The 27,957-nt window shown below is 51.3% G+C and overlaps 1 protein-coding gene across 1 annotated transcript; it reads left to right on the forward strand.

The window, feature by feature from the left end:
- Positions 1-87: 87 nt before the first annotated feature.
- On the forward strand, positions 88-27,938 carry Gclc (glutamate-cysteine ligase catalytic subunit). The gene is made up of 16 exons (XM_090355474.1): positions 88-592; positions 14,709-14,821; positions 15,588-15,770; positions 17,478-17,591; positions 18,981-19,039; positions 19,138-19,268; positions 23,037-23,111; positions 23,436-23,552; positions 23,918-24,056; positions 24,360-24,472; positions 25,112-25,204; positions 25,821-25,925; positions 26,269-26,350; positions 26,443-26,546; positions 26,723-26,843; positions 27,386-27,938. Exons 1-16 carry the CDS (start codon positions 443-445, stop codon positions 27,604-27,606), a joined length of 1,920 nt encoding a protein of 639 aa, XP_090211600.1. The 5' UTR covers positions 88-442; the 3' UTR covers positions 27,607-27,938.
- Positions 27,939-27,957: the final 19 nt, after the last annotated feature.

Raw genomic sequence — 27,957 nt, forward strand, 5'->3', positions numbered from 1 at the left:
CTCGGCCTTGCCCCAATTACGCCTCCGCGCGCCTCCGGCGCGGCCCTTTCCCAGCTGTCGGCCACGCCCCCGCGCCACGCCCCCCCGCGCCACGCCCCCTCCGCCGTCTATAAAACCCGGAGCGCCGGCTCCCCGCTGGAGCGGAGAGCAGCGGACGCGGGTACTGGGCATGCTCCGTGGCGGCGCAGGGCTCGGTCACAAGTAGGAAGCCTGTGCACGACAGCGGCGCCGCGAAGCGGGAGCCGCCGCTACCCTTCGGGGCGGGAGCGAGAGCCGCACCCACTCGTCCTCGATCCGCCCCCGGGCGGCAGGGACCACCCACCGGGAGCCGGAACGGAGGGCGCCCCCTCCGCCGGCCGCGGCCCGAGGGCGTCCCCGGGGAGGAGCAGTCGGCGTCCGGCCCGCGCCCGCCCGCGGCCCCGAGCGGAGGGGCGGGGCGGCCATGGGGCTGCTGGCCCAGGGGTCGCCGCTCAGCTGGGAGGACACCAAGCGCCACGCCGACCACGTGCGGCGGCACGGGATCCTGCAGTTCCTGCACATCTACCACGCCGTCAAGGACCGGCACAAGGACGTGCTCAAGTGGGGCGACGAGGTGAGCGCGGGCGGGCCTGTGCCTCCCTCCGCCCCCCTCGCTCTTCGGGGGTCTCCCCTTCATTCGGCCGCCGCCAGTTGGGCCCTGGGAAGCCGAGAGCCCGCGTCGGGTACGCGTGCAAAAGTGCGGTTGGAGCATCTGCGGACCGCGGGCCCCCTCGGCCCCGGGAGCGGACCAGCACTGGGGGGCCCGCAGGCCTCTGCCTGTTGGAAGTGCTGCCTCTGGGGTGTCTGCCCTGCCTGCCGCCGTCCAGGCGGCTCCCTGAACCCCTCTAACTGCTCTCCCCGAAACCCCCCACATCGGAACGAGCAGCCAGTGTAATCGCCGGGCGCAGCCTTTCCTGGAGGGAAAACCCCAGCGTCGCTCCGGGGTCTAGAGCCCCAGCTCAAATTTATTGAACCCAGGTTGAGCGGAATGACTTCCTTTCTGCCAAAGGTGTTTGCCCACCTCCCTTTTTAAAATTAATACGCAGCACATAAAATTAACCGGCATCCTGAGATGCTCTCTTTGGTTTTAATGGTTTGAGCATTTGTCTGAGGTGGCTTACCTTCTCTGTCTGTCTCTGGGGTAAAGCTCTCAGTCTCGGCCTAAGTTTGTGGGGAGGGTTTTGTTTGTTTGTTTGCGCCAGTCCTGGGGCTTGAACTCAGAGTCTGAGCACTGTCCTTGGACTTTCTCAAGGCTAGAGCTCTACCACTTGAGCCATAACACCATTTCCGGTAAGGAGTCCAACCCCAGTCTTCATGAATGCTAGGCAAGCACTCTTATGGCTAGGCCAAACTCCCGGCCACTGACCTAAGTTTTAATGGCTGTGTGCTGCCACTTCAGAAGTACTTTCTCTCTAAGACTGGTTGGATAGACCTGACTCCTGGCTCTGGTGAAATGAACTTCTCTAAATCAAAGAAATACAGTGATAGTAACTTGATGTGTCTACAGAAAAGGAGCCACAGCGGGTGTATGGTGAAAGTCCTTTTAAGTTCATTGTTCCTTATGTGACACACATATCCTGTGTCACTCACAGGAAAGTGTCAACCCAAGAAGAGCAGAGACACTGCAATTTGGTCACCTATTGCCCTAGGGCCTAAACCTTATGCCAGGTTGGCTTCAGGTAACTGTGGAATTATGGTGAGAAAACTAGCCATTCCTTAGCAACTACAAGTTAAAATTTCCTTTGTGCCTGTTTTAACATGCCAGATAGAACAGGAATCTTTTGAACACAGGGACCCCCTCCTGCCTAGTCTCCCTGCCTTAAAACCATTCCTTCCATGGGCAGGGAAAGCATTTAGACCTACCTGTTCACAGAGACTTGAAGGTGTTGAGTTAAAGTGAGGTGAGCTGAATGAAACAGAGCCTTGAAGTATAGTACAGAGGATTTCTAGAAAGTACTCACCTCTCCTCCCAAAATTTAAGGAAAGTGGGAAATTCAGTGTTTGTCTTCAAGGGGGAGGAAACTGGGCTTAGCCTCCAGCCATCTTACAAAGGTGACTTCCTGAAATGTGAAGTCAGGTATCAAAGGAACCGTTTGGAAGTTTGGCCTCATAATACTCTAGCAAGGTTTCCTGCCATTACACTAAAACCTGTCAGAGTTGTTCTCTAAAAATGTGGGGACTTTTGAAACTGAAATGAAATATGAAACTATCAGTTGATGTTTTACTGCCTTCCAATGATTAGAGTCCAGCTGGAAATAGGCCACCTGGCAGAGGATGAATACGATTGTGGAACTTTCATATGGGAGGGGAAATCACACTTCAGTGGGGCCCTCCCATCGTTCTCCCTGGGCCTGTTGGGTGTAAACCTCTGTGTGTCCCACTGTGGTACCTGATCTGTGCCAAGCCTCTACTCCTCAGTGTGACACAAAGTTGTCATCCCACAAGGAGGCATCATTTTCCAACCTGCAAGCAAGTTGATGAACAGAGTCAGAAAACTCCAGCCACATCTCTGGGCTATTTATGTTGTGGTTCTTACAAAGATTATATACAGAGGGACTACAGTTATGTAAGTCAGGTAATGAGATTTTTTTTTAGATAATGTCAACCCTTCCCTTGCTCTCTCCCGATTTTTCCCTCCTGTCCTCACCCACAAGTTGTACAGTTCATTTTCAACATCCGGTCCAGTGAGCACCACGGCTGCATTTGTTCATCCTTTGTCCCTTAATTTTGCCCCCCTCAACTCCCATAGACAGATAAAAGAACAAGATTTAAAAAAAGAAGAAGCAACAAAGAAGAAAAAACCTCTTTTTCATTTCCCATTTTTTTTTTTTCTGGGATAGTTGGTGGTGGTGAATGGTGAAGAGACATTCTGTCAGCCAGATTGGGTGTCTCACGCCTGTATAATCCTAGTTCTTTCCTAGGCTGAGATCTGAGGATCAGGTTCTCTTATCTCCAATTAACCACCAGAAAACCAGAAGTAGTGCTGTGGCTCAATGGGTAGGTGGTAGCCTTGAGCTGAAGAACTCATAGAGAACCCCCAGGCCCAGAGTTCAATTGGGGGGGGGGGGGAAGGGGGAAGATACAGTCTATCTTTTTAACAAATGTTAAGTATAGAGTTGTGGAGGGCTGAAACAATGTTGTACCACTTTCTAAAATTTGTTGGGCCTGCATAGTTGATTAGGGACTTACTTTTGTATCAGTTCCCCCAGCACCACTGTCTTACTCTGACTTTTAGGAGTTTACAAAGCTGGGTGCGGTGGCTCACACCTGTAATCCTAGTTACTCAGGAGGCTGAGATCTGAGGATCAAAGTTCAAAGTCAGCCCGCACTAAGACCACTAAAGACCGTGAGACTTTAAACTTCAGTTAATCACTAGAAAAGGGAAAGTGGGGCTGTGTGGCTCAGAGGTAGGTGGTAGCCTTGAGCTGAAGAGCTCACAGACAACGCCCAGTCCCAGAGTCCATTCCCACAAAAAAGAGAGAGAGTTTAAATATTTAAGATATATAAGTGAAAGGATATTATATTGAAACTATGTCCTATGACAGGCTTCTTTCACTTTGATTATATGTGAGGCTAGTTGAAATTGTCATATATTCAAGAGTTCTTCTTTGCATCTAAATAGTATTTTGTTGTTTCAGTATACCAATACTAAACTTTCTTTTTCTTTAGCACTACTCAATTCTCTTTTGTCTGTTCTGTGAGTGAATATGTAGGGTGTTCCCACCTCAGCTGTTGTCAACAGTCCTGCAGTGAACAGTGGCATACTCTGTCTGTTGAATGTAGAGTGAAGCATACATGATAAATTGATCACATAGTAAGACAGCTGCATTCGAATTTTGAACTGAGTGTGTATGAAAAGGGGTTTGTGGTGGGTCATTTATTCCTTCCTGTGGTTCACAGTTAAAGTTTTGCTTGAAAGCCAGTCTTAAGTTTTGTCATAGAAGGCTTCCTTGAAGAGAGCTTCGTGCAAGGGAGTCCAGGATCAGACCAGGCCTTGTACATTGTAGGGACTCACTTTTTTTTTTTTTTTTTGTCAGTCGTGGGGCTTGAACTCTGGGCATGGGAGCTGTCCCTGAGCTCTTCAGCTCTAGGGTACCACCCTACCCCTTCTGCCACAGCACCACTTCCGGTTTTCTAGAGGTTAATTGGAAATAAGTCTCAAGGTCTTTAGTGCCTGGACTGGCTTTAAACTGTGATCCTCAGCTCTCAGCCTCCTGAGTAGCCAGGGTTACAGGCTTGAGCCAACTTGCCTGAAGGGACTCACTTTTGCACACACTGAGTGTGCAGTGGAGTTGTTAGAGCCAAGAGCACCAGACAGCAGCATAGGTGAGAACAGGAAGTGGCTGGCAGATAAGTGGTGAGCTCTCCGTGATGGGTGGCCCTGCCTCAGACAGGCAGCACAGTGCACTTCAGACCTGTTTCTGCTTCTCGTGATTGGCTGTCACACCCCCAGCGCTGTGGCGTAAAAACCACATACCAAAACAGCTATTCAGACTGTTCCTTGATGGGGTGGGAAGGACCCCCGCCACTGGGGAAATAGTCAGACCTGCCTTGTCCAATGGCCTGTGTGACCTTGAACTTCATTTCTCATTTGGAAAACTCAAGAGCTGGACTTCGCTTGAATGCCTTTTGGGTAAAATTTTTAGTGAAGGTGTATATCTCAAAACAGTATGTTAATGTTGTGAAGTGGAGGTGCCTGCTGGCTTGTGGGAGCTCAAGCGTAAACACGCTGTGAGATCCACCACCAGGATGGGCCACAGTGGGAAAAGGGAGGAAATGTTTCTGGACCCGCGTGGTGTGTGTGTGGCCCGCCCGTGGTAAGGGGAAGCTCATATCTACATATAGTGCACACAGCTTTCAGATCAAGGTCTTGTTTGAACTTGATGGATGTGTGCATTTTACCTTGTTAGGTGCCTGATACTTGGTATATTCCTGGAATGACCCTGAGCTATGTTCTGGAATGCCCTTTTGGGAGCTGCTTGTACAGTGTACTGGGCAGGTCCATAGACCTGGCGTTCAGCACATTACCTTAGGTTATGATTTGGAGAGCACAGTTGGCCTGGCTCAGATGCTGCAGGACTGCTGAGGTGGGACCTCACAGGTCTTAAGGGTTTTGTTTTACTTTTGAAACTGAATCCCACTAGGCCCAGGCTGGCCTCAAACTCAAGATCCTCCAGCCTCAACCTCCTAGGTTCTGGGACTACAGTGTATGCTACCATAACTGGTTTAGCCAAGTGTTTCAGGTTGGGATGTTCTTTGCCCCTCTGTTACTAATGTTTATCATTAGTGTCACTGTCCATTCTGTGACTTGAGTATGTTGAAAGTTTGCTTATATTTGATGACTGGCTAAAGTTTAAAAAGTAAAAGCCCTTCTCTCAGAAAGTTCTTTGATCTTAGACACAAATCTTTGGACTACATTCTCATGTATAAGACTAATTTAAAAAAAAAAAAAAGGCAGAAGAAGGAAAAGTAGAAGAAGAAGAAGAGGAAGAAACAACATTTTCCCCGTGGTGGAGACTCCAGCCTGTGACTGTAGCTGCCAGTGGGCTGAGATCGGGAAGGTCTGCTGGAGAGGAGGCCAGCCCCAGGCAGGAAAGTGCATCTGGCTCGAAGCCCACCAGCACAGGACTGTGAGTTCAAAACGCAAAGACAAACAGCAGAAAAATCCCTAATAAGGTTTCCAGTTATGTGTTTGCAGATACGTTAACTTTAGAGCATTTTAGAGTTCTGTCCATTAACTTCAGTATTAGTGATTGAACTCAGTGCCTTATGATTGCTAGGACAGTGCTTTTCACAATTTTAGCTGTTTCAGAGTGCTCTACATTCCACTGAGTTTAGGAAAGTCAGGAAGTGCCCATGAGAAATGCTAGAAATGGTTTTTCTGCCTCATTGCTTGTGAGAGTTCAGCATTCTCCTGAAACATGTTCCTGTGGCTTCTGGAGGAGTAATGCCATTATAAAGCCGTGGGTTTTAGGTTTCAGAAATGGTGCCTTTGGCTTCCTATATACACCTTTTTGAGCTTTACAGCTTCTCTAACAAAATGACTTCCTAATTGTTTACTTCAGAAAAACTGAAACTTAAGTTTTACTCACATGTGGCAAAATGAAAAGCTGTTCTCCACAGTGGAGTACAGTACTTTTGAGGCATTTAGCGAGTGCCACAGAGTATGGCCATGTGAAACTGGTAAGAGAGGGAGGAGAAGGGAAAGCAACTCTCGGTTCTTGAAGAATGCCGCGGCTAGAGCAGGGGAGACAGGTAGGCCCTTTCTAGCAACACAGATTGTAGTCAGGCCTCAGGAAGATGGAAAAGACAAGGCAAGGGCCTATACACATGTGAGGCTGGAGGTCCTGACGGTCCTAAAGCCAAGGGGCTGCTGTGACTATGGCTTTGGCATCTGGGAAGGAACAGGCTGGCTAGAGGATAAGGCTGGGAATGCCACCAGAGTCCAGCTGCTTCGGGAACTGTATGAGTACTGAGAGAGATGGTGTTGGGGCATGGGTCTTTATTGTAGATCATTTTGAAAGTGATATGAAAAATGGAATAGGAGGGATCACTACAGGCAAATTCCCTACTAGAGGATGTCATCAGCCACGCCTGAGTGTGTGGTGGTGGTCCGCCTTCCCCAGGTTTCTGGCAGAGGATTGTGAGCAGGCATCCCGGCAGGGGACGGCCCGTGAGGCACTGGTCCAGATGTTCGTTCAAAGCCTCTTGCTTCAGGAGTTGGGCACTCTTGAAGGAGAAGCAGCAACTGGACCGTGAGGAGCGTGGGAGTGGCTGTGTGATGTCAGAGGGGTGAGATTGTCGAGGGGAAGGGCAGGGCTGCCACCAAGCCTGAGGGGAAGCCATGCTACACACTCTTAGCAAGAGGAGTGGGGCCCGAGGTCGGGGTGAAGAAGGTGAGGCCTCCCCACAGGGGGATGGGAGGGCTCCTGGAGCAGGGTGGTGTCAGGTAGGCAAGCCTGGGAGGCACTGGGGACCTCTTGGATGTGGAGGAACTTGGGAGAGAGCAAGCCCAGCTAATCAGACACACAAGGTCTGAGGCCTGCCACGTGCTGACAAAGGCTCGCCAGCCCTAAGATTCTGTGCACGACTCCCTAGTTAAAGAATTTCCAGTACTCCTGGGTTTTCTTGTTGGTTCTGTCAGGGTTTGGTAGTTGAACTATTTTCCACCGTAAGAATACAAGAGAACTCCCAAAACAGACGTTCCTGGTTGCATAACTGTTTGTGCACTTCCAGATCCACTGTTGTTTCTTTCCCTCCTGCCAGATATATACTCATCCCCTGCTCCCTTGTCCCTTTGCTCCCTCCCTCCTCCTTCTCAGTTTGAGGGTCTGAATGCTGTTTTAGCAGAAAAAAAAAACACCATGACCATTTCCCTGAGAACCAGCGAATCTGGAACGTGGCTTCGCCCTGTTTAAATCAACCATAGAGTCATAGACTGGAACTTCAGAGCTTCCCAAAGGTAGGAAAGGGCTTGAAGAGCCTGAGAGCACTGGCTGTGCTTCTCTGAAGTGTTGTAGACCAGTTCCAGTTGCCGCAGTGACGTTAAAGCTGAGAAAGTGAACATGTAAAGAATTCTTTGTACACTTCATTCTCTGAGCACTCGAAGCCTCAGACACAGCTTGAGACGGTCTATGGATGCGCTTCCTTCATCTCTCCTTCTGGACGTTCTTGGACTAACCAAACTAGGTGTGCATGCCCAGGCCCTGGCCTGCTGGGTTTAGGGCTTGTTATCTGTTGACTCCTCTACTCATATATCAAGAACTAGCAAGTCAACAAAAGTTCTCTGAGCACAGCGGTCATGCACTTCGCTCCCCAGAGCACAGCTCAAGCCCCCACATGGCTTACCTCGCGGGCCAGCCGAGGGTGTACTACAGGAAGTCAGGTGATACAGAAATAGCAGGACCTGTAAAAAACTGGCTCGGGTATCTTTAAGAGTATTAGTAACTAACAAAATCAAGTCCAAAGCCTGGGTAAGAAGTGCAAGTGTGTTTGCTGTCTTGAATTACTTTTAGAGCCCCACTTGTATTCATAAAAATTGGTAAGACAGCATGTATTCTCAAGGGGGCAGGGCGTTGTGTCTGGTGCTGGGGGAGGGGAGTCTCCTTGCCAGCCATGCAAAGGCCTTCAAGTGCTAGAGAAGCAGAGAAAGGCCGGTGTGGTCGCTGCCCAGTCAGGGAGACCACATGAAGGAGGCTGAGAGACTCCTGGGAGGGTGGGAGCTGTGCTGAGGCATGGGAGATTTGGGGCAGTGTTCTGGGTGCGGGCCCTGGGTTGGCCCCATGGCCACGGGGCTGTACTCTCCTTCCACTTTTGACTGGAGCAGTGCGCCTAACACAGATGCTGTGAGGCTGGAGTACCACGTCATGAGTCTCCTCCTCCCATGGCCCCGAGGTGCCCTGTCTGAGTGGCCCTGAATGTTCTGAGCTCTAGCCCTTGCCGTGGTCACGAGGTGAGTGTGGAGATCCTGACATGTAAACATGGCACCATAGGCAGTGGCATCCTAGTGGAGAGCAAAGGCCTTCTGTAGCCAGGGCTATGACACTCTCGCATGTTGGCATGTACAGAAATTCTGTATAGTTCTCACCCTTTGGGCCTAGCTTTGTCTTTGGCAGCCCGTGTCCTGGGAGCAGGACAGCTTCTCTTCCCTGCCCTCCACTCGGACCAGGGCCGGGAGGATGCTGTCAACAAAGCCAGGGAGTTCACTGTTCCAGGTAATACTCAAGTGCAGGTGTTCTGCGGTAAGAACTAGTTCTGCTTATAATATTGTTTCTCTAAAAAGAATGCCTGTGGCTCAGGTTTCTCTATTGTACTGCCTGGATTATGCCAGTGGCCAAAACAGACATCACATTGGTAACCCAGTGTGCTTCCCAGCAAGGCAGGGACAAGGCAGGACTGTCTCCTGGGCTTTGGGCACGTCAGAAAATTAACACCGAGGTATGCTGGAAAAGTCAGCCAGCATAAATTCAGAGGCCTAGAAAAGGAGTGTCTTGTGTTATATTCAAAGCAGGACAAACAGATCTGTGCCCATGGCACCTTGTACCTAAATCACCACATGTCCAGGGCTCACCATTATGACTTCTTTTTTTTTTTGCCAGTCCTGGGCTTGGGCTCAGGGCCTGAGCACTGTCCCTGGATTTTCTCAAGGCTAGGGCTTTACCACTTGAGCCACAGCACCACTTCTGGCTTTTTGCTATGTATGTGGTACCGAGGAATAGAACCCTGGTCTTCGTGCATGCTAGGCAAGCACTCTACCACTAGGCCAAAGTCCTGGCCCCTGACTTCTTTTTAAGCCCCAATACTTGCATATGCATGTACATACACACAAAAGAAAAAAATAATTTTTTTGTTGGTTTAGGGGCTTGAACTCTGGGCCTGGGTGCTATGTCTGAGCTTTCAGCTCAAGGCTACCGCCCTACCCCTTGAGCCACAGCACCACTTCCAGTTTTCTGGTGGTTAATTGGAGATAGGAGTCTCACGTTCTTTAGTGCCTGGGCTGGCTTTGAACTGAGATCCTCAGATCTCAGCCTCCTGAGTAGTTAGGATTACAGGCGTGAGCCACCGAGCCTGGCTGACTTCTCTCCTTAGTCAAAATACTACTATTTTCCCTTTGTGAGAGTCCTCGTGGCCTTTCTGCAGCATCTCTGGTGAAGTCTCAGTTTCTCACCCTAGCCTCCTGGCAGTACCCGAGGCCTGTGAGAATGTTTTCGGGGGGAGACGGGGGGGGGGGGCAGCATGATTCAAGGAAGTACCCAGTCATATGGGAAACCCATGATATCTGTCCTCATCCCTCAGGCCAACAGAAGGCCAGGTCAGGGTGAGGCCATGTTCATTTCACTTCTAAGAATCTCGACTTCCTCCTCTGGGTGTGCCCTGCAGTTCTGCCATGTAAGATGATGGTGGGGATGGGGAGACTAAGGTTTTAGGAATTTGTTATCACTTTAAATGGCTAAAGCATTTCCTTTTCATGACATGGGGCAGTTTCATGAAATACTTCATCCATTACCAATTTAAAATATCACTATACATATAAAATAACACAAATGGAAAATTAAAAGTAGGACTTTTTACTTAATACTTACTGATGCCCCAAAACTGCCCAGACATGAACCCAAAACAGTGCTCCTCCTGTTTTTGATGGTGTTACCAGGGAAGTAACCAACCACATGGCATGCTATCACATCTCCACTAGACGCACAAGGCTGTGGTTGATGTCTGGATGTCCAGGCTCTCGCTGCGTGACGCAAGGCACTGGGCTGGCATTGGCTCACCAGGGTTGGGTGTCCTGCCAGAGATGGCCTCAACCTTGACCCCCCAATCTCGGCCCCCAAGTGGATGTGATTACAGGTGTGAGCCTCCTGCCCTATTTTCAAACTTCCTAAGATTAGTGTTAAGTATTGGAGTGATATTCACCAGTTCAAAATATTTCCTTTCCCAAGCTTTGTTCGACTTGATACTCCTGCTTGAGGGTAAGAGCTTCTGGAAACTTAGACTTTGGTGTATGATTAGGCATTTTTATGAAGCATTATTTCCTAATTCTCTTTCCTAGAAGTGAAAATGTTTCACAAATAATTCTGAAACACTCCAGTTCCATAAGACTCCGTGCCTTGTGGTTACTTCTCATTTGGGGGTATGTTATTCTGGGTCACCAGAGTCTGGATGGAGAAAGGATGACAATGCGATGAGAGTCCGTAGCTTTGGGAAGGGTCAGAGGGAGTCATGGCAGAATATGGAAGAGGGGGCAGACAGGGCAGGTCTCCAGACCTCCTAGTCACGTTTGGGGTTCGGGGCCCAATCTTCCCGTCCACCACTGGCCCCTCCCACTAGCCTACGCAGTAGTTTTTTGACTCCCTTCTTAGAACCACTGCTGTTCTTCAGAGACTCGTCTTCACTTCATGCCAAATGCAGAGCCAGCCCACAGGCCAGGGGCCCAGCAGAACCGTGCACACAGTTCCCTCTGCTTCTGTCCCTTGGCAGAGGCTTGCTTGTCAGCTAGTTCTGGGGACTCTAGGGAGCCAGGCAAGGGTGTCTCCACAGCTACATGTTAACTACAGAGACAGAAAAGCAGGGAGTATGTAAGTTATCTGGGTGAATGTCCAAACCTCTGCACGTGCACATAGCAGGCTGAAAAGGTAAAGGAACTACTGGATATTTTAATCCTTAGATTCGGCATGGAGTTTTGTTTTTATTTGTTTGATGTTTGTTTTGCCAGTCCTGGGACTTGAAGTTGGGGCCTGGGCACTGTCCTTGGACACTTTTTGCTCAAAGCTAACCCTCTGCCACTTGAGTCACAGCACCACTTCCAGCTTTTCCTGAGTATGAGGTACCACACTCAGGGTCCCAGGGTTTTGTGCATGCTAGGCGGGCACTCTACCACTAGGCTATGCTCCCAGCCCAGCATGGAGTTTTACAGGCCTTTGTGTTCTTTTTTTCTCTTTCCTTACTATTTGAAAAGGACAAGACTGCTCTGTGGCTCAGGTGGCTCATGCCTGTAATCCTAGCTGCTCTGGAGGCTGATATCTGAGGATTGAGACTCTTATCTCCAATTAACCACCAGAAAACTGGAAGTGGAGCTGTGGCTCAAGGGGTAGGACAGTAGCCTTGAGCTGAAGAGCTCTGGGACAGTGCCAGGCCCAGAGTTCAAGCCCCACACCCAGGGAGGGGGGAAGAGAGGGGATAAAAGGACAACATTTAGAAATCATAACGTAAGTCATGTGACTAGGTATCTCACAGCAGGAGCACGTTTTCCTGTGTCTTTGTTACTGCCCATTGTCTACGTTACTGAATCTAATCTATGTTTCCTGGTTTGGTTCTCAAGGATGTAGTTATTTGGATGCTTGTATGAACTAGAATTGGAAATAAACAAATAGTAAGTGGTAAGGCACTGATGTTAGAAAAAGTAGAAGCTCAGGGAAGATGTTAGAAGGCTAGAGGACTGCCACTTTAGCTTTAAATCTGAGTGAAAAATGATCTGAAAAGTCTCCACTTCTGGCAGCCATTGGCCCTACAGAAGAACAGGTCTCCTTTTCTTTTTTTTCTGCGGTAAATGTTCTGTTGTTTTTCTGTTTTGTTTGCTTAGTGAGATCATGGATGATTATTCTTTAATTAAGAGGAGTCTGGTTTGTTAACATTTTAAGGGTCATCCATTTGGCAGATAATAAAGCTCACACTATTTCTGAGCTTTTTGTCTTTTTGGGCTACAGGCTGTGCTTTAAACTTCAGGCTTGCTAGGAAGTGCTATGGTACTAAGCTATGCCTCCAGCCCTGATTTTGAACTCATTAATTTTTAAATAAAGTCTTTACTGTTTTATGATTCTTGTCCTACCTGAGATCATAGCCACTCAGCACTACCCCCGGTTGTTGTTTTTTTCATTGAGGTGCAGTCTCTTCCCAGGCTGGCCTCAACCCACGGACCTCCCAGTCTCACACTCCATGAACATAAGGTACAGGCACATACCACTAGTACCAGCTACACACTGAAGGAGTCTCGGAGCTTTCTGCCTGGACTGGCCTCAGCCCACAGACCTCCCATTCTCATTCCCCCAAGTATCAGGGGTGACAGATCTGAGCTGTCAGTGCCTGGCTCATGACTAAGAGTGATTTTGAAAACTAAGAGTTTCCATTGAACAGCAGAAACAAACAAAACTAGAGAAGTATGAGCAGCTCCTGTAATTGGTCCTTCATAACCACCACCAGTTCTCGCCTACTTTGTACACAGATAAGTGTCAGGGACTCTGTTTTCCTCACCTCTGGGATCGGTCAGCCTGCTCGATCTGTTGGTTGCAGTTTGCTTGCCTTGCCTCGTCTGTACTGTAACCCTCCGCCACCTTGCAGAGCTTCACCTTCGCTTACCAAGTGGCCACCCTCCCGGGTCCTAGCAACATGATGTTCCAGGCAGGCCAGAGGTGAGGCAGGGACAGGCGCAAAGCCCGGCCAGCACTTGGGCCTTGGGTTACTGAATTAACCTCTCTAGCCCCTTTGTCCCTAGAAAATGGGTAAGCAAAGCTTCTTTTACATGATGGGCTGAAAGATTAGGATGCAGTGCATGAAAAATTCATGGCACTCACTTTCTCATTATGTTCACCTAAAGACAGAGGTCTCTCCTGCTGGTCAAGATGCAGGTGGTTTCCATGCCCCTTCCCTGCGTCTCTTTAGAGTACCAGGTCTGCAGGTGCAGTTGGCAGGCAGTGGCAGCCCTCAGTGACTGTGGCAGTTCGGGCTGAGGCGGGGAAGCTTCCAGATTGTTCTCAGTCCATTGACACAGATTACAGGGCTTGCATCCCTCAATGCAAGCATTCTTAACCATCTATTGAACTGAATTCCAATGGGAACTTATGCTCCTTTGTAATAAAAGGTCATTGGAAGCTTATACTCTGCTAGTCTCTTTAGATTCCCATTTATGTGGCAGGGCAGGCAGCTGTGTGCCACCCTGCCCTGGGGGCCGGGACCAGAGCAGTAGACTGCCACTTGCCTTTGCAGTGTGCAGGTTTGCACATTACCAGTATATTGGTGTATGCAGTAAATGTGATAGTACTGTGTATTCCATATTAGAGTCCCATAAGTCAAACCAAACTGATCACAGTCTGCTTAGTTTGGGGGCATCAGTCTACCCTTCTTTAAATCATTGTCCTGATGCCTTGTGCAAAGATGATGTTCCAGGGTTTGCCTGAATAATCCGGTTTCACACCTCTGCACTCATGTGGAAAATGGATGTTTTCCCTTCAGTCACAGTGTTTCATAATTTTCACTATTCGTGCTGACTCTCATGACTTAAGGAATGAGTTCAGGGAAACAAAAGCGCATCATAATTGCTCTTTACCCAAAGGAGTCTTGCTTTGGCACATAACTCTCCATTTTCACCAGAATTATATTAGGTGTTGTTATTAAGGCACTGTTGTGCCTTGTGTTGTAAAAATCCGTTTCAGAGCTGGGAAGCGAAATGATTTGTAGTATACCAAAACTAAATTATTGAAGCATTGATGATTACAAGTAGAACTCCCTCAAACTGGGACTTAGAGGGGTTATAAAAGAATCTGAAAATCGGGCACTAGGGGCTCACGCCTGTAATCCTAGCTACTCAGGAAGCTGAAATCTGAGGACCATGGTTCAAAGCCAGCCCAGGCACAAAAAGTCCATGAGACTCTTATCTCCTGTTAACCACTAGAAAACCGGAAGTGGCACTGTGGCTCAGGTGATAGAGCACTAGCCTTGAGCTGAAGAGCTCAGGGATAGCACCCACACCCAGAGTTCAAGTCCCACAACTGACAAAAATAAATTAATTAAATTAATCGATTTTTTACAAATCTGAAATGCCAGTGATTGTAACCTGCCTGGCCTATATTCCCAGGTAGCCATGTCTCTAATAATTAGATGACTGAAGAAGTAAGTTAAAATACAACTTCCTAACCACAGCAGTTTGCACCATCCTGCTTTGTTGAAGTAGAATTTGTCATCAGGTGCCTGATGCTTCTTTGGGATAGTCCTAGGATAGGGTAAGAGTGTCCAAGAAGGAACTCTTGCTCTCAGACATTGGCTTCTGCAGGTTTTCATATTATGCAAATGAGCCCTTGGTGGTGTTGTGTAAGCAAATGTGACTGTCTCTGGTTACTGAGGCTTTCTAGCCTTTATGAGAGTGGCATTGCTGGAGTCTGCAGGGTGCTCACCATTCTCACTCTTACTGTTTTCAATAGGTGGAGTACATGTTGGTATCTTTTGACCATGAAAATAAAAAGGTCCAGTTGGTCCTGTCTGGAGAAGATGTTCTTGAAACTCTGCAAGAGAAAGGGGAAAGGACCAACCCCAAGTAAGCTGACTACTAAAGACATGATTCTGTGCCTTTAGATCTTAGCGCTACAAAGAGATTTGTAGGAGGTGGGATATCATGGCAGCTAAGGCTCCAGGTTGCCTGGCTTTCGCGCACTGATTACTTGGTAGTTGAGTAGCCTTTGCCAAGCTTAACCACTCAGTGCCTCAGTTTCCTCATCTGTAAAGTACAGATAATAACGATGCAACCCCCCCAAGTTGTTGAGATTAAATATATCCCTATATTAGTACATACAATAGGCTAAACACAAACTGTACTTACCATTATGCAATACTGTGGGAATGTTTTAGACACGTTAAAGACTGTGGGAATATTTTAGACACGATGGCTCCCGTCCTTCCATGGTTGAAGAGCTCAAGGCCTCGGCGTCCTCATGAAGGAGGTCTTTCCCTCGTGTACACCCAATGGCCTTCAGGTTTTTTTAAGCAAGTTCTAGATTTGGTAGTAGTGATGGTGGTGGCGCTAAGGTTCAAACATTCACCAGGCAAGGATGCCACCACTTCAGCCATGCCCTCAGTCCTAACACAGACTCGAGCATGCTGCAGCAGCAAAAGGCTGAGGTGAACACGGATGAAAGTGAATCTACACACGGGGCTGGAGACAGGAGGGAGGGAGTAGGAGAGAGGGAGGAACGGAAGACACTGAGGAAGGTAATAATGATAATAGTAAAGTAGAAGGTAATAATGATAATAGTAAAGTAGATTCCAAAGAAGAGTAAGAGGAAATTGCACATTGTCTCCCGCAGTCATCCTACCCTCTGGCGGCCAGAGTACGGGAGCTACATGATTGAGGGGACCCCAGGACAGCCCTATGGGGGGACCATGTCCGAGTTCAACACCGTCCAGGACAACATGCGGAAGCGGCGGCAGGAGGCCACCTCGGTGCTGGGAGAGAACCAGGCCCTGTGCACAATAACATCCTTCCCCAGGTGGGCGCCAGCGTCCGTCCCCAGGTAGACACCTGTGGACCCAGCAGCCATGCCAGGGCACCGCCCTCAAAGCCATGGCCAGCCTGGGAAAGCTTCTAGAAGGTTGGGTAGTGCCACAGTTTTGCTTGGTGCCCCAAGATTGACTGCAGAGCAGGGACACAGCAGTGGGTGTGTGGTAGAAATAAAAGAGCAGGGGAATCTGGGGGAGGGGAAGGAGGGGAGGTCAGGTCGTGGCTGCTGTTTGAGGGAAGCCCTAGGACAAGTAGACAAGAAGGCTGAGGAGATCATTTGACAACTTCCAGTGAACTTGAAAATCCAACTTTCTACATTTTCTTTTTTCCCATTTAACATTAAGAGCACTATATATTTCATTTAGCAAATTAAAAGAGTGTGAAGGTTGTAAAATAAACCAGACTGTGTTTTCATATTTTAAAATTAAGAATAAGTAGTGTGAAACTGGGCGTGGTGGCTCACGCCTGTCATCCTAACTATTCAGGAAGCTGAGATCTGAGGATCAGAGTTCAAAGCCAGCCCAGGCACAAAAGGACCTGAAACTCTTTATCTTCAATTAACCTGTAGAAAAGGGGAAGTGGGGCTTGGCTCAAGGGTAGGGTGGTAGCTCAGGGACAGTGCCCAGGCCTAGAGTTCAAGCCCTATGACCCCCCCCCAAAAAAAAAGAATATGTAGTGTGATCACACAGTGACCATTCTTTATGCCCAGAAAATAAAATATCTGGGTTAACCTTCTTATGTCACCCCTCAACTGAAAAGGGCTCTCCATGGAGCACTAGCCCTTAAAAAAAAAAAAAAATGGGCTAGCTGCCACAGTAATGGCTCATGTGCCAGCCTGGCAAGTGCAAGGCCCTGAGTTCAAACCCTAGTACTGCGTCGCAATCTCCCTTGTCCTGTGCGTGGCAGTTCACTGAACTGGGGTCCAGGAATGGTGAGCATCTCTGGTGAGGAGGCTGAGAGGGAAGTGTCTGTGTGGTCACCTGGGCCTCAGTGGCCCGTGGTGGCGTGGTTGGTCAGGAAGAGGCTGTCACCTCTCAGCCATGCCTGTTAAAACGTGTCCCGTCTAGCTGGCAACTGTCTTCCAGATGAGGGCTCCCGCTCCAGTTGTCCCCAGGTGGTGGCCAGCCAGTAGGTGCCTCTTCCCCATATGAAAGACAGGTACAGGCACCAAGCGGAAATCCTGCCAAGCGCCTCCCTGTCCATGCCACCTTAGAGCCCTGGGGCCTCGCAGGGCTTAGCCCTGATCCCAGCTGCTAACAGGAGAGCCCAAGGAGTGGAAGGAAGGTGGAGTCTGTGCTCCGTGTTAGTGCCCCTCCGAGGTCAGGGGAAGGGCAGGGCTGGTAGGGGCAGGTGAAGAGCTGGAGACTGTCCAGCCTTGAGCGACTCTGAGGAGGTCTGCTGGGTGACACCCAGGAGACCCTGTCCCCATACAGAGACACCCTCAGAATGCAGAGCAGTGGCAGTCCAGAGAACAACTCGCCAGGGAAGGAGCGTGCTCAAGCCACGTGGGGTACACGACAGCCCCTGACATGCGATCAGAGTCAGAGACCCTGAGTCACCGCTTCATTGTCGGGAGGGTGTGGGGGCCGTGAAAGTGCAGAGTAGGTGATGACCTACAGACGCCAACGCGTGGCGAGACTGCGGGCACTCCTCCCCAGCATGGCTCCCGCCTATTTAGCTCTTTGATTTGTTGTAGATTAGGCTGTCCTGGGTTCACACTGCCTGAGTGCAAGCCCAGCCCCGTGGAAGGAGGTGCCTCCAAGTCCCTCTTCTTCCCAGACGAAGCAATAAACAAGCACCCCCGCTTCAGGTGAGTGTGCCTCCGGGTTTCCCTCACACACAGCCCTCAGCAGCTGTGCGGTGCAGACTGCTCCTCCCTAACCATGCACACATACACACACACACACACACACACACACACATACATGCACACGGCGCTCACAGCAGCTGTGCGGTGCAGACTGCTCCTCCCTAACCATGCACACATACACACACACACACACACACACACACACACACACACACACACACATACATGCACACGGCGCTCACAGCAGCTGTGCGGTGCAGACTGCTCCTCCCTAACCATGCACACATACACACACACACACACACACACACACATACATGCACACGGCGCTCACAGCAGCTGTGCGGTGCAGACTGCTCCTCCCTAACCATGCACACATACACACACACACACACGCGCGCGCGCGCGCGCGCGCACGCCCGCACACGGGAGCCACAGCTTCTTGGTGGCTGCCGCTCGTCTCCAAACCTGTGCCTTTTCCAAGTCCTCCTGGAAGTCGTTAGCACTGCCACCCGCGGCCGAGCAGATCCCTTACATCACTCTCGTGTTACTCCCGCTTTTCCCTTCTAAACCACCGACGTCTCTGTGATCTGCTCATCTCACCACAACTGTCCCAACAGCATTAAACATCTCTGGCTCCTGGTGTGCCTCATAGGCGCTATTTTCCTTCTGTGCTGTTAACTGCTGGGCTCTTAGCTGCCATTTGTTAGGTTGAGAAGTTGCTTCGGGACCTGCACTGGCTTGAGCTGGCCTGAGCTGGCCTGTGCACCTCGCGTGCTCTCCTGCCCTGAGCAAAGGCCCTCGATCTCAAGCAGGGGCCGCTGGGACTCTGCAGCGTTTGTCCTGTGTGGGGACTTGTGGAGGGCACATGGATTTATAAACACAGTTCCTGTGTTGAAAGTGAGTGAGCATTGTGATAGATAGCAGAAGGTGGCAGCATGGGAGATGCTAGTTGGAGAATGTAACCTCCTCTTGCTGCCTTGGGGGAGAAGCAGACTTCTTAGAGGAGCTGTTAAGCTGAGTGGACCAGAGCCCTTGCAGAAGCGTGTGCAGGGCACATTGTAACTGCAAAGTGCATGGGCAGATTCGCCCAAAGTCACCATGGGAAAGGGTTAGGCCCAGTGAGCCTACCATGGCAGACCTGAGCTAGACTCTTGATGTGGGCACCCAGCAGGGGCCATGAAATGGGCGGGGAGCTTCCCACGAGGGAGCTGGGGATTGGGTCGTGCATGCTCACCTTCCCAAAGCCACTTGGTGCCTTCAGCCTGGGCAGTGTCTATGGACTCTTTGACATCGTGTGAAGAGGACATCCATCCGTTCATTTCTGTGCGTGGAGTTGTGTGTGGTGGGTCTTGGATGACATTTATGAAGCTTGGTTGTCTGTTTCAGTACCCTAACAAGAAATATCCGGCATCGGAGAGGAGAAAAGGTTGCCATCAATGTGCCAAGTAAGTTACGGAGGTGTGGGGCGCTGGGGCAAGGAGGAGAGGTTCTGACCTGTGGAATCCTGACTCAACCGCATCCTTCCCCTGTGTGCACCACGCAGTATTCAAGGACAAGAACACCCCGTCTCCGTTTGTGGAGACGTTTCCTGACGAGGAGGCGGCCCAGGCCGCCCAGCCCGACCACATCTACATGGACGCCATGGGGTTCGGCATGGGCAACTGCTGCCTTCAGGTATGGCTTCCACCACGCAGACTCCGGCCCGCGCACTTCTGCTTTAAACTCTGCGTTTGAACCAAGTCGATGGGTAGAAGGTATTCCTTCTGAAAAGAAATTAGATTTTTTTTAGTAATTTTGTTCCTATGAAGGTGTTGTACAAAGGGACCAGGGAAGGAGATTGTTTTAGTAAGTTCATCTGAAGCTGTCTCTTGACCTAGAACCCCAGATCCCCTCAGTGCACCCCTGGGGTCTGTAGTTCACTGACCTGGAACCACCTTGCATGGCGCTCTTCTTACTGCCGCTGTCGGCAGGCAGGGACGCCGCTAGGCACGCGCTCATCTCTCTTTCTTTGAGCACATGCAGAATGGAGAGCAGTAACGTTCCTTCTCCGCGGAAGTGCTCCAGGGGCGGGCAGCCCAGCGCCTGCCAGCCACCCTCCCATCACTTGGGGCTCCTCAGACGTCATGTGTAACTGACAGCGGGATTTATGGCAAGGCCCCTTCTAGGTCTGACTCAAGCCTAGATTCATTTCCTTGCCTTGATTAACAGACGTATCTGATTAAAGTCATTGTGTAGACACTGCACAGTGTGTACACTTGCACATGGAGACTTGAAAGTCAGAGCGAGTCCATCCTGATAACCTCAGCTGATGAAGTGGCCTTAGGGAGCTCGACACAGGCTCCAGCCTGAGGTCCCCGCTGCTTGGGAGGCTCCATCTCAGCCACCAGTGTTGTGGGGGACACACGGCCACAGGGAGAGACGGAGTATCACCAAAGTGTCACCCCAGCACTTGAAGAGGATGTCAGGCAAACCCTGGCCCAGCGCCAGCCTTGCCCTCAGCCACTGCCTGTGCACACACCTGCGCGTCCTCCAGCTTGTTTGGCTCAGAACAGCCATCCAGGCGAAGACCACACCGCATTTTTCTACACTGACTTGTTTCTATGCAGTCTGATGAAGGATGATGTTTCTCTCTGTTCTCCTAACGTGTAGGGAGTAGATGTTATATTGGCTTCAAAATAATTTGGCTTCAGAATAAATTTAGGCCGTAAGTTTCCTTAGGAGGAAAAGCCACGTTTAACTCAAAATGAAAACTTTTGCCTTTAGCTGCATTCTTGACTTCCCTTGTCTTAACTGCAACTGTTTCTAAGGAGAGCCATTAGGCTGGTTTCGAGCATGGCTTTAGAACTGTGTAAGTGCTCTCGGGACGCCCGTTGGCCTTTCTTGCTTTAATCATAAACCAGGTATTCTGCCGAGGAAGCACAATTGCTTCGTCACACTCCTTCCCAAGGACCAGGGCTGCTGTTCTTCTCTCAGAACACTGTGTGTGTGCAAATGACACATCTCACTCCCAAGGTCGAGGACCTCTCCCTGGACACGGTAGTTGTGTAAAGAAATGGGTTCTAGTGTCATCTGACCAAGCATTTTGTGGCGAAGGTACATTTCTCTCAAGCCTTACTATAAACTCAGTGCTAATTTTTCCAACATGTCATAAACAGAGTTTTCTGTCACAAATATAGACATTGTAAAATGCTGCAAATGCAATGACTTCCACTAAGAACCACAGGTATCTGTGCTCTGAATCTTGTAGAACAATACAAATTATAGGGGAAAAAGGTAGTTTCAAAGTAATTTTTAATTTTTACTTTAAAGATTTAAGGATTTACTGTTCAAAACAAAAACATTGGCCTGGAGTTTGGCCTAGTGGTAGAGTGCTTGCCTAGCATGCACGAAGACATGGGTTCGATTCCTTGATACCACATACATAGAAAAAAAAACAGAAATGGTGCTGTGGCTCAAGTGGTAGAGCTCTAGTCTTGAGAAAGTTCGAGGACAGTGCTCAGGCCCTGAGTTCAAGCCCAGGACAGGCAAAAAAAAAAAAACCTTTCCACATGCAAGTTCCCAACTCCTGAGCCAGGTATAGTGGACCGCAGGCCTGTAATCCCAGCACTCGGCTGGCATGGGGGGACAAAGAAGGAGTTTAGGGCATCCTGAGCTACACAACAAGACCCTGTACAGAGACGGGGGCTGTCCAGGAATCCTTCAGTGGGCAGTCAGTTCATGGCTCGTTATTGTGGGGATTTCCCCTAAGGGAACCATGGAACTTCAGAACTGGCTCAGGGTAAATTGCAGCTGAGCCTTTGAACATCTGCTTTGTTGTCCATTTGCTACGGGCCCTGCCCCTCTGTGTGTGATGTGTTAATGCACAGACACCAGGCCTGTCCTGCCTGCTACTCTTACCCTTCTTCCAGTACTAAAACTGGTTTGCTCCTTTCCCTTTGGTTACAGCTATGATCTGTTCTATCAGCGATATCACCCTAGAATAAAGCAAGTAGTGACTGAATTTGTGTAGAATAACGTCAGTTTCTGTTGAAAGCTCAACCGTCGCCTTCCAGTCACTGCTTTTTGTAAGCAGTCATGTCCAGGGTTGACTTGTCCAGGATTTGACCTGGAGCATCAAAGAGCAGCCGGTTGAAGCATAAGAAAAGAAAATGTGTATCATGATATCTTAGAAAATTGCCTCCCTCCTCCCCCCACACACATTATAATATTTAAAAGTCACAGTGGGGCCTAAACTGAGAGGTCCTTGCTGAACAGAAGTCACCACAGTGTACCTTGTAAGTGCCTTTGAGTGTCTCCTCATCCTCCTCCAGTGTCCTCTTTCATCTGGGCAGCATCGATGCCAGATCTGTCACAAGGTCCCCAGGTTAGCCATTTCCTCTTCGGCTATGAATTCCTACCACACCTCCCTTAGGAACGGTGATGCAGCCAGGCCAGCTCGTTCCCCATGTTGAATTAACCTAAAATGTCTAGGTAATGGATGCCCACGCCCTCTGTGCGGGAGCCTGTGCCTCAGCATGGTGGCTAGAGGAGGACGGGGCTCTGAACAACCCCCGTGATGGTTTCGGTGGGTGGTCGCCACCATGAGCTGACATAGGCTCCAGTGAGCGCTGGAACAGACCGGTTGAGGCCGTGAGCAGTGAACATAGTCGGCCACGGGCATTTCCACTCTCAGGCCCAAGGCCCATCAGCACCTCCTCCACCAACCCGAACTTACACAGTCATTATTGGGCCGTACTCAGCTACAGCAGATGTGTTTGCTGTGATAAACAGCTGCCCTTTGCCCCTTTCTCCTGATGTCCTGCCAGCCTGCGACAGGAGGCGAGGCCGTCATGTGTTTATCTGTTCGTTTCTTCGGGGGTATTATTGGTTCGTTTGTGTCTTTGGGGTAGTTGGGTAGAGGAGTTGTGGTAACCAGTTAGGTGGCCTTTGTTGGCCTAACTTCCTGGTGTGTTTTACTGAGCCTGAGTATGGGTTTTAGCAGGTGTGGGGTTTTCTGTATGTGGTACTCTCCGGGTAGTCACCCAAACATCTCCCCCCGGTGCCAGCCACTCAGAGGTGTTGGAGGTCTTCTGTCCTGGCATCTCCTGTCCTGGGTCACCCTTCACTGTCACTGTCCGCCCTGCCTGCCCACGCCTACAGCCTTCTCTTCTTCAGATGGGTGCTCTCAGACCTTTCTCACTCCGGGCCATCCCTGTACCCTCCCAGGGTTATTTAAAACTGTCCTTAACAGTGCCAGATCCCTGTCGAAGCCTCCACCAACCCGTGCAGAGGAACACAATCCAGTACCGATCCTAGGTCACCTCTGCAAGGACAGCTTTTCACAGAAGTGTGCGTGGCTATCAGCAGGCTCAGTGCCCCTCCTCCTCTCTTCCACCCCTTACCCTGTCACACTTGATTGCTTGGGAAACACACTAATGACTTCTGAATGTGCATTCTTAACAGGTGACATTCCAGGCCTGCAGCATCTCTGAGGCCAGATACCTCTATGATCAGTTGGCGACCATCTGCCCAATTGTTGTAAGTAGAATTGCATTTTACTTTAAACACGTGGTATGGGAGATAAGGCTGCCTAGGCAGAATTTCTGGAGCGTGCTTGTTAGGATCCGGGACGCTTCATTTGAAAGTGAACTGATTTGAAAGGCTGCATGGCTAATGGAGCTCAGTTACTGTGCTGTAGTCCCGCTGCTGGGGAATTGTCTGCTGTGTGTCAAGTTTGGCCATGCTCCCGCTGTGACGATGAGGATGAGTAGAAGCCAAGAACTTAGGGTCATCCCTGGTGAGCGTCCTTCTGAGAGGAAGTGAGCCAGTGAAGCCTGTACAACTGTCTTCCTTGGTCCGTAGATGGCATTGAGCGCGGCATCTCCATTTTACCGAGGCTACGTGTCAGACATCGATTGCCGCTGGGGAGTCATCTCTGCCTCAGTGGATGACCGGACCCGGGAGGAGCGAGGACTAGAGGTGGGGAGGGAGGACGGGAGGATGGGAGGTTGAGAATGGGGAGTTGAGAATGGGGGGGAAGGTGGGGACAAGTTTCCCATGTCTCCTGCTTGCTGCAGGACCACTCTGCTGCCCTCCCGGACAGTCACTCCTCAGTGGGCCAGGCTGTGCCCAGTGAGGGAGGGAGCTGTCTTCCCTCCCCCCCTCCCCGCCCTGCTCCACTCCCGAGGCCTTGGCCAGGCCTGCTGTGATCTGGCCAAGGTCCTCAGGCACGTCTCATCAAGTGTTCACTATCAGTGTAAAAGCAAGCGTGTTCTTATAGACTTACTTGGGGTTTTAGCTGGGTGAACACGTTCTCTGGCATTTACTGTATTCGTTGTATTTAGCCTCTGAAGACTAGTAGCTACAGGATCAGTAAGTCACGGTACGATTCCATAGACAGCTACTTGTCCACGTGCGGGGAGAAGTACAACGACATCGAGCTGACCATCGACAAGGAGATCTACCAGCAGCTCCTGGAGGAAGGTGAGCGCTCCGTTCCCCGCGCCCCGTCCAGTGCTCATGGGCGCCTGGTCTCTAACTTCTCTTAGGAGGCTGCTTGAGGTCCTCTCGACTTGAGCAGCAGGGGCTCGCTCTGGAGCTCTGTGTGCAGCCGCAGGCGCCGTGTCGGCAGTGAGAGGCCCCTGGCCCTCCAGCGCCTGCAGGACAGAACCTGGGCAGCCGAGGTCGGTGCACCGTCCGTGCCTCCTAGCGTGTGGGCTCCTCTCCTCTCCCCATGCGCGTGGGGGGCGGGCCTGCCCTCTGCAGTCAGCCTGGTCTGTCTTGCAGGCATCGATCACCTCCTGGCCCAGCATGTCGCTCATCTCTTCATCAGAGACCCGCTGACCCTGTTTGAAGAGAAAATACACATGGATGATGCCAACGAGTCCGACCATTTCGAGGTATCTCCTCCATCTTTTTTTTTTTTTTTTTTTTTTTGCCAGTCCTGGGCTTGAGCTCAGGGCCTGAGCACTGTCCTTGGACTTTCTCAAGGCTAGCACTCTACCACTTGAGCCTCAGCACCACTTCCGGCTTTTTGCTGTGTATATGGTTCCGAGGAATCGAACCTGGGTCTTCGTGCATGCTAGGCAAGCACTCTACCACTAGGCCAAACTCCTGGCCCTATCTCCTCCATCTTAAATGCAGTTTATCTTGAGGACCAGACGTGTTCCCCAGGGGCTGGTGACACTCTACATCTCGTCCTCATGCTTTTCGCCACCTTCCCTAGCATGGTGAAAAATGGACAAAATTAAAAATGGGTTTAAAGCACCCTTTTAAAAATTCTTAGATGGTTTCCTCAATCCTACACCTTTTTGTTCAGTATTTCATCTTCTTGTCATACACTGCATGACAGATGGCCTCGTAGACCCCGGTGCTGAGACTCCAGCCATGCCACTGCCTCCTGAGCCTGCCAGGCTGCATGCCAGAAAGCCTTCGGGCAGGCCATACCGGTGGGGTGCATCAGGCCGCAGGCCTCATCCACAGCGGGGCTTTCCTGGGGACACGGGGTCATCTCACCATTGGCTTGCTTTCTTCCCTAGAACATCCAGTCCACCAACTGGCAGACCATGAGATTTAAGCCTCCTCCTCCAAACTCAGACATCGGCTGGAGAGTGGAATTCCGGCCCATGGAGGTAAGAGGCCGGCATGGCCAGGGCAGCCGCTGCCTACCCGCCTGCTCCTCAGCTCTCCTCGGGGCCTCTGCCCACCCCTCAACTCTCTTCAGGGCCTCTGCCCTCCTGCCCCTCAGCTCTCCTCAGGGCCTCTGCCCTCCTGCTCTTCAGCTCTCCTCGGGGCCTCTGTCTACCCCTCAGCTCTCCTCGGGGCCTCTGCCCTCCTGCTCCTCAGCTCTCCTCGGGGCCTCTGCCCTCCTGCCCCTCAGCTCTCCTCGGGGCCTCTGCCCTCCTGCTCTTCAGCTCTCCTCGGGGCCTCTGCCCTCCTGCTCCTCAGCTCTCCTCGGGGCCTCTGTCTACCCCTCAGCTCTCCTCGGGGCCTCTGCCCTCCTGCTCCTCAGCTCTGCTCGGGGCCTTTGTCTACCCCTCAACTCTCTTCGGGGCCTCTGTCCGCCCCTCAGCTCTCCTCAGAGGAAGAAGCTGAGCAAGCCCATTAGCAAACAGCAGGCCCAGAGGCCAGTGGGACTGAGCCCTGAGCGGATGTGGCGCAGGCTCCCAGCCCTGGGTGGCTTGGGGACAAGGCCGCCAGGGAAGGGCCAGCGCTGGTCCCTGATGTGTGCAGTCTCTGTGTGTCTAGGTGCAGTTGACAGACTTCGAGAACTCGGCGTACGTGGTGTTTGTGGTGCTGCTCACGAGGGTGATCCTGTCGTACAAGCTGGACTTCCTCATTCCTCTGTCCAAGGTGAGGCAGGCTCCCAGCTCGGCTCCTCTGACTCGGCACCGTCGTGGGCTTCTCCCCTCACCCGGCTTTCCTCTTGGGCCTGTGCTGTTTCTTAGAGGATCTCTGTTCAGGATGAGATTTGGGGGGGTCCCACAGATGAGGTCCCTCCAGCCATCCCCCCTCTATCGTGCACGTGTAATTGGGGTGGAGGCAGGAAGGCTCAGAATTCCTCTAGTTTGGTTTGCTCTGCTTGGCTTGGTGGCGACAGCGTCTCCCCACAGCCCAGGCCGGCCTCGGCCTCGCGGTGTGGGGCTCAGCTCCTCGTGGCGCTTTGCTTGATCAAGTGTTTTGACCTGGCCCTTAGGTTGATGAAAACATGAAGACGGCGCAGAGACGAGATGCTGTGTTGCAGGGCATGTTTTACTTTAGGAAGGACATTTGCAAAGGTATGACAGGCCCCCTGGCTTCTGGGGAGGTGTGGGCCAGGCCCACCTCTAACCTCCTGCCTCCTCTCTTCCTGCTTCTCCTCTCCTCGCAGGCAGTAACGCCATGGTGGATGGCTGTGGCAGGACCCAGAGCAGTGCAGAGCTCACGGTGGAGGAGTACGGCCTCATGAGCATCGACACCATCATCAACGGGAAGGTAGGCAGGCAGGCAGGCCGGGAGGGAGGCAGGCAGGCAGGGAGGGAGGGAGGGAGGGAGGGAGGCAGGCAGGCAGGCAGGCAGGGAGGGAGGGAGGCAGGCAGGCAGGCAGGCAGGCAGGCAGGCAGGCAGGGCCCTGGGAGGAAGGCTCCGGCCTCACACAGCCCGTCTCACAGGAAGGGGTGTTTCCCGGCCTCATTCCCATCCTCAACTCCTACCTGGAGAGCATGGAAGTGGACGTGGACACCAGATGTAGCATTCTCAACTACCTGAAGCTAATCAAGAAGAGAGCATCCGGTACGGTAACCGTTCCCCTTTCTTCTCTAACCGCGTCCTTCCAGGCCCGAGGGTCCACTCGCCACACGCCCCAGGGCTCAGTCAGGAGCCCTCCTGGGGCTGCTGGGTGGGTGTGCCCAGCAGTGACAGTAGTGACAGCATGCCACAGCCTCATACCAGGCCTGGCATCTGTGCAGCGAGCTTCGTGGCCACCAGCTGGGCTGTCCTAGGCACATGCCAAAGGCCCCCTGCTAGCTCTGGAGAGAGGGGTCCCCTCGTGGGACAGCCCCGGTGCTTTCCACTGTCAACCTCCTCTTCCTCCATCCTCATCACCCAAGGCCCTGCAGCCTGAGGGGTCGTCACCTCCCTCTGGCCACGAGAGGAACCTGCTCCTATGGTAGGCACTGGCGTCCGTCATGCTGGCATGCGGCTGGCCTCTAACAGGTTCCTAGCAACGGCACCCCGTTGCCTGCCTGCCACTCTGCTCTCCAGGTGGAACGCGGAAATGGAAGACGCCAGCAGGTGGCGGGGCGTGGTGTTGAGCAGCTCTGCTTCTTTGTCAGGACAACTGATGACCGTGGCCCGGTGGATGAGGGAGTTCGTGGCGAGCCATCCCGACTACAAGCAGGACAGCGTCATCTCGGATGAGATGAACTACAGCCTCATCGTGAAATGTAACCAAATTGCCAATGAACAGTGCGAGTGCCCAGAGCTGCTGGGGTCAGCTTTCAGGAGGACAGCCAAGGACGGCGGGAGCCAGGCCGACTCGGACCCCTCCAAGTAGCCCTCCGCAGAGAGCTGCGCCGCCCGCGGCTCCGCCATCTCCAGGCTCCGCCGCGCCCAGGTTCTGAAGACCAAACAATAGCCCTGCTGAGTTGCCTGGCCCAGGCCGCCTGAGCCCAGCACTCTTCAGTAGGCGTGTAGTTTATACAGCATACATGTATATAGGAAAGTATTTTTATGATTGACAATGTATTTTAATAACCCTGTATCGAAAGTCATTGTGGACCGGCTTGTACATTCAGATTTCCTACTCTGGAGCCACGTCTGTCTCAGCAGCTTTGTAAATGCCGTGCGTGCTAACTGTGCAGTCCGCCCATCCCACAGTTTAAAGTGTTGACTGTTCTTGGAGACT

Source organism: Megascapheus bottae, chromosome 22, assembly GCF_031878675.1.
Source record: "Megascapheus bottae isolate mThoBot1 chromosome 22, mThoBot2.hap1, whole genome shotgun sequence".
NCBI lineage: Eukaryota > Metazoa > Chordata > Mammalia > Rodentia > Geomyidae > Megascapheus > Megascapheus bottae.

Excerpts from the sequence above, each read along its gene's own strand:
- Gclc (XM_090355474.1), top strand. The coding sequence starts at position 443 with ATGGGGCTGCTGGCCCAGGGGTCGCCGCTCAGCTGGGAGGACACCAAG. Across the intron at positions 19,040-19,137 it reads GGTTGCCATCAATGTGCCAA|TATTCAAGGACAAGAACACC; the intron begins GTAAGTTACGGA and ends TGCACCACGCAG. Across the intron at positions 26,844-27,385 it reads AATCAAGAAGAGAGCATCCG|GACAACTGATGACCGTGGCC; the intron begins GTACGGTAACCG and ends CTTCTTTGTCAG.